General features: G+C 28.6%; 2 protein-coding genes across 2 annotated transcripts in view; both read left to right on the top strand.

Annotated features, from left to right (window-relative positions):
- Smp_125990 (hypothetical protein) overlaps positions 1 to 12,810 on the top strand; it is a gene marked incomplete at both ends in the record, with an annotated part of 98,659 nt that overhangs the window by 48,251 nt on the left and 37,598 nt on the right. The window contains 4 exons of the mRNA XM_018794015.1: positions 558 to 1,039; positions 1,570 to 1,678; positions 7,932 to 8,116; positions 10,473 to 10,781. Of these exons, the coding sequence (XP_018648470.1) occupies positions 558 to 1,039; positions 1,570 to 1,678; positions 7,932 to 8,116; positions 10,473 to 10,781 (1,085 nt within the window). The remainder of the gene's footprint in view (positions 1 to 557; positions 1,040 to 1,569; positions 1,679 to 7,931; positions 8,117 to 10,472; positions 10,782 to 12,810) is intronic.
- On the top strand, positions 4,341 to 4,523 carry Smp_192200 (hypothetical protein; the record flags this gene model as incomplete). The annotated part of the gene is made up of 1 exon (XM_018794016.1): positions 4,341 to 4,523. One exon carries the CDS (start codon positions 4,341 to 4,343, stop codon positions 4,521 to 4,523), a length of 183 nt encoding a protein of 60 aa, XP_018648471.1.

Genomic DNA, 12,810 nt, shown 5'->3' with positions numbered 1-12,810 from the left:
CTATCAGGACTCAGTAGCTGAGTGGATAACGCGATGGCGTTTGAAGCGAAAGGTACTGGGTTCGAGTCCCAGAGTGAACATCAACTCTGAGATGCAGGTACATCCAGCTGACGAGTCCCAAATAGGACGAAACTCGCGTCCTGGATTCCACTGCTATCCACTATCCATCTTCGCTTATAATGCTTGTGAATTAAGGCTATATCGAGGCAATACGCACAGTATGCACATACGTCAATTAGAGGCTGACCAGTTACAGTCCTAAACATCAATGGGAAGATTCAAACAAACAATACTAATTGAATTTAAAGAAGATAAATGTATATTTAATTACTGTTACCATTACAACTAAATATGAATCTAGACGTATATTTAATTTGTCAAATAATTTAGACTTGATGATTATATGAATTATTAATAGAGAGTCGATTGTATTAAAAATGACCACAATACTCAAATAACTTGACAATGTATAAATGATTGCAGATTTTTAGTTATTATATGAAATACCATCTAAATGATTTGCTTTATAAAGTTATTGTTCATTTAATCATTTTCAGATTTTATTGACACGCAATTTATTCTAAAGTTACCAGACAACATTAAAAATATCTTTGATTTTATAAAAAGATCAACAAATCTTGGGTATCGAGCAAAATGTTGGCCGAAAGTGTATGATGCTGCAAAATTCTGTTGGAATGCAACATCATTATTAAGTTCATTATTGTGTAGACTATTAGTATGGTGCAATGAAGCGAAAATACGTAGAGAAACAGATGTAAAAGTAGAAGCGAACATCAAAATAACTAACAAAAATTCACGTAAAGGAATTAATACAGATGGAGAGAAATACCCAATCCAAACGCAAGTGCATAATAACTCAGTTTCGGAAATTATGAATTATTTAAAGCAATATACAAATCGTAGAGCATTAGCCAACATTGGATGGTCTTGTTGGTTTATGTCTGCTGATAATATTTTAGATTTAGTTGAAGTTTCACTGAATCAAGATGAAAACACAGTAACAAAACCCAGATGTGATGTAAGTTATAATATTCCATGTCAAAAACCCATTATTTCTTATTTTGTGCAATATTATCATTGCATGTGTTTGTCAAGGTAAATTATTTTATTACATAGATCCTAGGCTAAAAATAAGCATTGGTAAATTATACTTGCACAAACTTTTCCAAAGTATAAAACAATATTCGACTTCATTGCTTACATGTTCCACTATCTCATACAAAAGTTATATATTTAGTTGACAGGCAAAAAATTTAATTCACAATTTATTTTAATTGATATTCAGTTATGAAAAAACGTTCAGTAAGTGACAGTAAGTACTCAACCTACAGATCTAACAGTCTAAACCATCTTAGATTTCTAGATTTGTTCATGTAACAAAGATGAGTGAATGGGGTGTATATAGACGTTAACATTTGATATGTGGTAAACAAAGCAAAATAATAAGCATAAGCTGAAGTGAGAAAATTTTAGGTGGGTCATAATGTTCATCCTGATTATGTTTAAAATAAGGATTCATATGTCTTTCAAGCTTCAATAAATGTTCAGGCTTATAATTTTGTCAAGTTACTAACAGTAGGGAGTCAGATTCTGGATAAAACGACTGCTCGAAATTGTCTTATCATTCAAAATCAAGTTGCTTTTGGAAAACAAAAAGGTATGTCTCTACCGATGGATTTAGAAATTAAGCTGTGAATAGGATTAGAATAGTTTACTCTACAAGATACGATTATTTAGTAAACACATATGAGTGCAGTTCAGAGAGTAACATTATTCATACCTAGAAGGCAATGATTACATAATGTTACCAAAGGGAATGGAAGTACCATAATTTTTATTACAAATTTAGTAGTACCAACTTTTAATAGTAAACATTTATGAATCTCTTTAAAATCATTATGATAAACAATATGGTAATCCATTTCTTCATGTCTTAAACTTAAAAACGAATAGTTTGATTTGCCGATATCGAGTTTTATACAAGAAGTACACAGAAAAACGTAAAGTTTTATTTTCAACACCACTAGTTTATTTATTTTCTTCTGGGTTCTGTATAAAATTCAAGTTGTCATAAAACATACTAAAACTGGTTGTATCACGCAAGCGTAGTGTTCTACCAAATACTGTGACCCATTATATATATATATATATATATATATATATATATATATATATATATATATATATAATATCGATAATGACTTTTACACAAGAAGCGGTACACTCGATTTTTAAAAAAACGAGTTTCATTTTTATTGATTGATTAAAATGACAAGTGATCTGCCAAATGTATGCTCATACACAATAGTTGGTCTTTGATAATATGGAATTATCGTTAAAATGTCAAACTTTATCCAAACATTTCTAGTTTAATGTAGTAGGAATAAGTGTCTCTTTGCATAAATAGGGGTAGAATATTAATCGAATTCGGTAAATATAACGAATTCATAATGATGTAAAAACATTAATATACGCAACATTTGAATTATTTACACATCCTTAATAACTTTTACGAACCACACTCATTACTAAATATATGTCCTAACTTGTACTTCATTGAATAGTGATTTTCTATTCTGGTGAAGTTTTAATAAACAAACCAGAAATCTAGAGGCGAATTGAATATTGGTTTCCGCATAAGTTTATGAAGATTAAAAGTAATTGTTTATGAAGGAGGAATATTAAAATATCTTTTATTACTGTTTTATTGGATCGTCATGAAATCATGAATCCATGTTGAGTGCTGATTGATATTTATTATCTGAGCGTATCCACAATGTCGAAAGAACTGATTTTCCTGATAAGAATCCAAATGATACCTGAGTTTCACAGTTCAAGACGTTACTAAATAATTACTTAGACTAAAAAAGACCTTCGAAGAGATATTGTGTGACGAAGAAAATGATGCATATTGGTTCATATTTAAGAAGTAACCATGTTTTTGGAGCCTTTGGTATTGATCAAATATAATCATTTATGTTACAATACTATCGTCATCCAGTGAAACACTATATTAACGTTTATCATATTTGATATTAACTGACTGAAACGAATCACTAGAAAGCTATAAAACTAAGTTTCATATTAACAGATAAAATATATCTGCAATCCGGAAAACTGCTTATTTTCCCAGTGACACACTAGACAACATTATAAACAAGACAAATATGATATTAATCGATACTTTGTGATCACTTATTGAACATTTTATCAATTAAGTTTAAATAAACTTGGTTTCTAAGCATAAACATATGATTAGTTTATAGAACTTCAATTTGTTTGTTATTTATTCTGTTGTTTAACTTGGTAGTTACATTAAATCATGAAATTAAAAAAAGAATTTCAACTATTAGTGACTTGACATAAACTTGAAATCATGAGTTAATTGAAGCTAGACCATCATGAAAAACCTGGAAGCACTAGACAGCCGTTTAGTCCTATTGTGGGACTCCTCAGCAGTGTGCACCCACGAAACCGCCTCGCGAGATTCGAAACCAGTACCTACCAGTCTCGCGTGCGAGCACTTAACCGATAGACCACTAAGCCGGCATCCAACGGTGTTAATGTCTAACTTTATTAATTCTAAACCTTTATCTCTATAAATTGATATTCATATAAAAGAACAGTCAAAAGTCTTATCATAATGTTAAAATGAAACCTCATATTTCATATAGAATAATTAACCTTTTATTATATTGTATATATGAACATTCCATACAATATGGTTTTACTGCGTGTTCTTAATAATTAATTTGAAATCGTGGATGCGCACTACAATAGGACGAAACGGCCGTCCAGTGCTTCCAGGTTTTCCATGATGGTCTAGCTTCAATTGATTCATGATCTCAACTATATAAAATTAATAAAATCTCCACGAAACCCACTTCTGAAAAAATCCTTAATTTACTTCCCTTTTTATGAATAAGTGAAAGCTACATTTACAAACTATTTATAAAATATTGTCAATTAGATTTAGTATTTTAAATTTTTATTGGGGGGAAAGTAAAGAAAAAAATAAAGTTTAAGAAATAATTTTTATGAAAAAAAAGGGGAAATTCAATCACTGATTTATTTTTATTAAAGTTTTATGAAGTTGAATTAATGAAGGGGAAGATAACTTTAAAAGCATATTTATTTTCTTCTAATATAAGTTATTACAATTCATTGAACATATGCTCCATTTCAATATGACCGGTTTGTTTTTTGCTTTATTTAAGAAATATGTACTAGTTTAATAATATTGTAAAAGAATAAAGATTGTTTTACATTTTGTTTAAAATAGTTTATATTATGGATTTCCAAAAAAAAATTATTTTTAGATGGATTGGTTAAATAAACAATCGGTGAAGTTTTGGCAATCAGAAATGATAAATAATCAATTTAATGTAGATTGGAATTGGTTACATTGTTTTATATTGAAAACATTAGAAATAATATGTCGTGCATCTAAGTGGGAATGTTTAATTTATTTAGGGCTAAAAGCAGTAGGTACATTGGGGTAAGTAATAATTATTTTTAACATAATGAAAAGAAGTAAAATAATCTGAATGTTTTGTTTGTTCAAATATGAACTTAGTTATTTCTGATCAATTTATTCAATACTTCAGTAACTATATAGACGACTTGTTTTCGAATTCTGAAATTATATAGTAACGAAAGTGCTTCCAGATTCTCCATAGTGATCTAGATTCAATCGATTATTGATCTCAACTATTAAAATTGTTTAATTTACGTTTGAATATACTTATGCAAATATAACATTTCATCAATGTTGATCAAATAATTATGTAGTGTGTACAAAATCTCTTTTTTTTAGATCTTATTGATACTAAACTGTTGGGAATTTATGCCCGGCTTTTTATTACGTGATTTATTCACCAATTGAAATACGAACTATCCAATCTTAGCACTGTGTCAGACCTATGATGTTCAACTGGTATGAGCAGCCTAGCGTCCTTATTGGTCCTTTGTCGGCCTAACCCTTCCAATTGAGTCCAGAACACTGATAATTGCTTCTGCTATGCATATCATTTATTTCAAGCATACTTGGTTCATATACCAGCCAAACAGACCGCATCACATCATAAAATAGGTTGTAACATTTGTACAATATCAAACCAAAATGTGTCTGTGAACGTGAGATACGGCAATCAACAAACTGAACATAATTTCGGAACAGTAAATCGCATGATAATAATTTCTAGGTCAAAATGAAGCTTATAATAAGATAAATATAGATATACACGATTTAATTACTCAATAGTTATACAATAAGAATATTTATAAAACATTAGTCCATTAATAGATCTCAGAAGTTACCCGTATCTTGATCTTCACTATGATATAACATAAACAACGTTGGCCTTAAATTTATGATTGTATTATTGATTAAGCTAGTTAGATTTATGATATATTGAAATCAGTAGAATGATACATATTAGCGAACGGTATTGTTTTTAATTAAATCGTCATCAGGCTTCGCTCAAATACAAATGAATATAAAAATGTCTATATGAAAATATTTAAACCAGTTAAAGCAATTTATCTGTCAATAAAATGTTTGAAGAAGAGTACAATTGGGTAGATTAGCGAAGTCAATTAACAGGAAAATTCACGCAACTAATCCAGGACCAGCATTTGTTAGTAGACTAGTATTGTTTAGTAAAACAAAAGATAGTTTATCCGAGTTGGTCTCTTCTATTTGCATCTACATATTCATCTGTTCCTTCAGCGATAGCTGTAGTGGGGGTACTACCGGGCAGCTTAACTAACAAATAGGTGAACATTTTCCAAATCGGTTTGTAAAGGGCCAAACAAAGATCTTCCGACTCCTGATCGACAGTAGTCATATAGTAGATAAAATCAAATTATTTCAAGTGATCTATCATATACGTTTGCTGTTTCCCAATGGGGTTCAGCCTTGCCTCCGACATATGGCGGAAGCTATAGGGATCCGAACCAATAACCCTAGTTTATGTGTCCAGAAGAAATTTATGAATCCTTCTTACCTTCCTTATCGGAATGATAAACCATTTCGCTAATTTGTTCACATCCTGTAATTGCTTGTCGTTCTTCACTTCTTCCTGTTTACATCTGTCACTAACGGATTATTTACACACACCTTAGTACGTAACTTTCATATTTCAAATTTTGAAACTTTGACCTACTTCCTGTTATTGAAATATTGACTAGAAAATTTATTATTTTATTATTCTTACCAATACGAGTACACCTGTCTTCTTACTATCAAGTCGTACTATTTACCTATTATGTATGATTTTGTATTCATTCATACATTTTATTGACAGATAAATTGCCTAAACTGGTTTAATTATTTTCACAGACACACATAACTATTCATTTTTACTAGAGTAATGCCTGATGGCGATTTAATTGAAAACAATATTGTTCACTTATATGTTGTTCTAATTTTCACAAAGGGAATGTTTAATAATATATTTACATAAGTTGAAAATGAAACAATTTGTTAAATAGTCTCTGTGGAATATATATTGGTTAAATAAAGCTTTGTCATTAATCTAGGTAAACCTTTTATGTATACATAAAACTACATGGAAGGGGACTTGTAAGGAAATTATTTATACGCCATGAATATATGAATATTATCCTGTAGATTATCGTCCGATCAGGTAGGCAATATGTTGTCTGAGCATTTCATTTCATTTCACTGAACGTTATAGATAGAATGTCAAATCATAGAGAAAAGTATCTAGTAAGATTATAATATCTGTAAAGTAATCCAAGTTGTTTTATACAATGTTTAGTTTTCTTGTCATTTTTAAACAAAAATAAAGTTTGACAACTGACAATAAATAAACCTACCATAATAATGATCAGAATCTTGAACTCAATGCATCATTATGTTTAAGATTTTATGATCAATGTATATTAAATTTTAAAAAAAATAATGTCCCTAACTAGAAAATAGATAGTATCTCAATTATTCACTTTGAGGGGTGTTTGTAAAAAATATGCCACAAAAGCAAATAATAAACAGTTCGATTAGGATTGTTCAAAGCAATGAAATAGGTCTATGCAATTGAATCCTTTCACAACTTTCTTTATTCTTTTTATAATAAAGTATCAACTTGGAAACAAAAAATGTTATCTTAATACATTGTGGCTTTTAAACAATTGAAGCATGAAAAAAGAAAAAAAAACTAGAGTGAAAACAAAATGAAATTGTTTACACTACAGTATTGGTTTTTTTTCGAAAAAAAAGAAAAAAACACACTTCCTTTCTTAACTCTATTATTGTTACTTATGTTGTTTTTTTTCAAAGAAAAGTTGTTTATAAGAATTTTTAAAGAAAATCGTTTTTTTCTTTTTTAGATAAATTTAGTAAAGAGTTTGATTACTTAGAGTTAAATAATAATAATAATAAAGTATCCTGTTTTTGACGAAGCAAAGAAAGAAATCTAATATATACTAATAGGTAAAGATACACAAAAACAATTTTGAAAATGAAGAATTTAAGGATTAATAACCTGAATATAGAACATTATAAACAATAAACTTAAATCTATTTGAAAGATTGTTTTCATAGTAGATTGAAAATTACGAGCTTTCGTTTTATACTACTTTATAATGTAAGAGCGATTGTATCAAAATGAAATTGATCGAATAAACAGAATGGCTTAATTATGAAATAAGGATATCAGGAAAATATTATTTAGCAGTAATAAGATGATATGTCTTTGCTGTTATATAAAACACAGTACAGTGATCATTTCTACCTTAAATTGCTAAGATATCCGGTTGTATCGTATACGATGGTGAGCAGTATGAATACTTTACTTAAGGATTGTTATATTTTAAGTTTGTAACATCAGACACATTTTTGTCAAAATTTATTTTATAAAATTTAATTAGGAAACATTGGGCACCAGGTATTTTACCTTTTATTATATTTGGACAAAATCAAATAATGAAACGATTAAAGGAACAGAAGACTATGAATACTACTATTAATGATGTGAATAATATAGAACAATTGAATAGAGATTTCAGTAATCTTGTTAATCGTTCACAAATACAGTTATATTCAGCTTTGTATCACTACAATTTTATACAGGTAATTAAAATAGAATTAAATTTCTCTACTATTTGCTCATACAAATTATAATAAAATACATTTTTGAAATTTATGAATAAAATGAATAGTTGAAATAAATGGTTTAATTCATACCAGTTAAATGAGAGGAGTTGGTTATGTACAGTTGCTCCGACATTGGAAAGAAAAAACTTAATGACTTTATGACTAAATCTGCTTTCGTTCTAAGTACTTTATCAAGTATCATTCAAGCAAACAGTAGTCATGTGTTTAAAACTGATAAATCCCAATGACTTAATTTCGAGTTAAAAATTTGATGATAAAATAAAATAATCGTTGTATCATACTGCGAATCAACTGAACTTCGAGAAATGAATGATGAGATCTCTATTGAGATGTCTGATAGTTTTGTGCTCTCCACGAGAATAGAAGAACTTGAATTTGGTTGTATGTAGGGTCTTGAGTTCATGGTGATAAGAACTGTCAATCTACGTTGAAACAGCCATCTAAAATAATCGATTTCAATTTTGACATCAATTTTATAATCTTATTAAACAAACTACACAGTAAACTGTTTAAGAAAAACGTACTCGACTTAATGAACAAAAAACTAAAATGAAGTTTCAATATATAGTTACAACTAAGTTTCATGTATATTAATTTGTTTGATTAAAATTAAACTGTGAGATGTGGGTTTAGTTTTACCTTGAAAATCTATCATTGCAAACTCTATCCCCTCTTGATGGATTTGATTTTGAATAGCCTGGTCGATAAAAAATAATTTGATGAGTACCTATGGGCACTTCTTACTGGAATAATTCATTATATTTAACTTGTTAATAAACAACTGATGTCGTCTTGTGGTGTAAAAGACTGTTCAATTTAGTAAAATAATTATTAGATAGTTTTACGCTGATTTTATTTTAGATTTAATAATGAACAAACTAACTTAAATCATTTTTTACTCTTTTTAATTAGTGGATATGATTAAGCTAACGTAACCAATGATAATATTTTGTCAATAAGATAGACTTGTCTTTTACAATGAGGTATGTTGAAACGCATATGTCATCAAAACAAAACTCTCTGAAAAAGAAAAAAATGAACAATTAGGATAAGGGTGATTTTTTCCATGCATATGTTGTGAAAAGTTTTCAAAAGTGTTGATTTCTAAGTGTCTAAGCTCCACATAATGTGAAAATTCGCTTAAATGTGTATGAACAATCAGCTTTGAAATTGGTTTACTAACCTAATCAAGTTAGACATTACGACTTTTAACAGCTAATTTTTGCATAGAAAAGCGGGGGCCGAATGAAAATTATCATTCTGTTAGAAACAGTTTTAAAATGAATTCCAGTATATTTATTAGCTTTCGATTAAGAAGCAATACTTCATAATATTGTATTGTCAGGTGAATAAAGGTGATGGACTGGAAATCCTGGGCCTTGGTTTTGTACTATTTAACACATATCGGACACGTTTATCACAGTATATGCGATCCTGTGCCACTCAACTTCGCGATTTCAGATCTTACAACTGAGCTATTCGGGCTGCATTTGACCTCCTTTAGGTTTCAGATATCTCTATAACTGACTAACCTCTGAGTAGTGACAAATGTTACAGACGTCAAGTCATTTTTAGTTCTGATCAAAGTCTACCAATCAATTTGTAATGTTCAGATATATTATTTTGTTGGGTCAAACATTCTGATTATTTTGAATGGTTAACACCTGACTACTGGTTCATTGTTATTATTTTTGTACACAACTTGTTTTGAAATCTGTTTGACCTGTTGCTTTTATTCATAAAATAACATGACGTTACATATTTCATTTAGATCTTTTTTTATAATATCACGAAATCTGTGGACTATCACTTACGAACAAAATACCTGGCATATGTCAGTTTGTCAAATAGTTTTAGTTTGTTTCCGCATAAGTAAATGAATCATATTAAATTGAATAGTAATAGTTAAAGTTTTTATCTATATTCATAAGAATTATAATAAACAGTTATCTTACTCAGGTTTAAACGAGATGTTTAGTGAATATTATGGATCAAATTTGAATGGTTGCCATCATTATGATGATAAATTTATTTACTATAAGATAATTAGAAGGAATTTTGTGAAAGTGTAAAAGATCAGTAGGCTTTGTCGAGGCAATATGCACAGTATGCACACATGCCAATTAGAGACTGATGTGTTGCAGTCCTAAAACATCAATGGGAAGATTCAACCAAACAATATTAAGTGAATTTGATCAATAGGATGGTTTTCACATTGTTCTTTTTTAATTCTAAGTTCACAATAATAAATAACATACTATGTGAGAAACTTTAGACGAAATGTATACATTTATGACATTTTTATTTTTAGCCGAAATCAGAAGAAATCTTTACGTTAAAAAACAGTGACTTTTTCAATAATTGTAAATCAGATACATTTGGTATTTCATTAAAATCTAAACAATTCTTGGAATTGATGAATCAATGTAGAACTTTTAAGAAAGGTACTTTTCCATGGACAAAGGATACTGTAATTGATAAAATTGAAAAGCCCAACATTAATTGGATTGATTTTTCACAACAGGAAAATAAAGAAATAAAACCTTTACAGCCTAAAATATATATGAATGGATGGCTTATACCACAAAGTCATTTAAAAGATGACCAACTAATTTCAAATGTAAGTTATTTGAAAAATCTTAAATATTCAATGTTTTATTAAAGTTTAATAATTTTTCAACCAAATATACTCTTATGTTTGTAGTTGAAGAAGTGAGTAAGCAAAATTTAGATCAAAAGTATTTATTTTTATTAAAATGATGATTTGTAATTTAAACCATTATAGTGACATTGTTTCTTCGAATCATAAAATACTGCAAATAAATATCAACAGAATAGTTTCTTATATTCAATTATTTCTCGACTCTCAACATTTGTTCCGCTTGTAGCGAAACTATTGAGCATAGTTCACTAAAGTTGATTCTTTGATTTTAAAATAAAAAAAACTGCAAACGGTCAACGGATTTGGAAGTGGGAGTTTCCAGATGAATAAAGAAACTTAATTATTATCATTAGATTCTTGGTTGTATTAGCCTAAGTGTTTGTTGTCAAAACTAGCATTATTTTGGGTTGTCATTTAGACTCAATTTACTTTAATATTATAGCAATCTAACATTCAATATACAGTTAGTTCTATGCAGTTTGGCATGTAATTCCCTTTGAAATTTACCAATATTCATGTATTTGAACAACAATATTTTTATAGTTTTCTAGAAGGTCACAAAAATCACTATTATCTGAAGTAATTTTGATTTAAGAACTTCATTTAATTCAGTTTAATTTGTAGCCAGTATTCATCACAGACTTGCCTCATTTGGGTTACCTCGAAAAACCTCGGGGGATTGGACAATTGTTTTGTTAAGGCATGCGAATCTTCAGAACTGCAAATATAAAACACTACCAAAAACAAAAAGCGAGACCAACATGTCTATCGGTTGAAACATTAGACTACTAGGTTGGCTTCCAGTTGAACATATTTCCAATTTCAATTGATTCGCGATATAGTTTGACAATCATTCAATGTTATCTATTGTGTGTTATGACGAAATTTTTCAAGTTCTCAAAATGATATAATCATTATTAAACGCTTTAGAAATGTTTTAACAATCAACTCATTATTCCTTATTCCATTACTTACAGCTGTAATAATCATTTGCTATTGTTTTACTGTCGTACTATTGTTTGGTTTATTATTATAACTATTCAATTTTTTGTTTTGAACATTGTTTATTTTAGCTTAGTATACATAGATATTTATATTTACTTTGTCTTTGTTTAGTAAACAAAACTAAATGTAACAGTCCATATGGGCGTTAAATATATCAACAGTGATAACAATAATAATAACAACAACAACCAAATATTTGTCAGTTATTCTGTATAAATAAATTTAGGCAGTACCTTATGTATATTATGTTCATTTAATCATTTAGAGTGTATATCTATTTGTTCATTCAATTCCGTTGTAATCTTTGTGAATAGAATATGAACGATATATATATATATATATATATATATACTGTTTGAGGTGTTGTTGGTGAAATTGCCTCTGTTTTATGTATAATCATACATCTATAGCTTATCATACTCATCTTCCACATCAACAATATCCATCAGTTTATTACAATATCAGTCAATAGATAATAATATTGCTTATTGGATATAAAAGATAAGTAAACAACACAATAAGTGGAGTATACAACCTTCTTTGTGGACATTCGTGATCAGTATTTTTTGTTTGTTTTTATTAACAATCTTTTATGATAATATACTGAAATGAAAATAAACGACAGTTTAGAACGATATTAATAATAAAAATAATAATAGAGGACAGGATTTTGAAAGGTTTTATATAGAGAAAATAAGAAATCATAAGATTGATATGTTCGAGTACATTTTTTGTAATATTTTCTCTGTTTTCTTTCACATATTACTTACTTTGTTTTACCTTATCAAATATATCAAAGCAAGTTTGAAGTGTTCCTATTGTGTACAACATAATAAAAGGCTTTTAATTCAACATCATTTGTCATTATTTTATTACATGTCTAGGACAATATACTCATTTATATTATTCTAATAAAAATAGTAAAGTAACTGAGATGATAGAATACTGAAATTCGATTAATATTTGATTCACATCAGAAGGT

This window comes from Schistosoma mansoni, chromosome 1 (assembly GCF_000237925.1).
Source record: "Schistosoma mansoni strain Puerto Rico chromosome 1, complete genome".
Lineage (NCBI taxonomy): Eukaryota > Metazoa > Platyhelminthes > Trematoda > Strigeidida > Schistosomatidae > Schistosoma > Schistosoma mansoni.
Note: the sequence above shows the minus strand (reverse complement) of the source record. Positions and strands in the feature narration are given on the sequence as shown.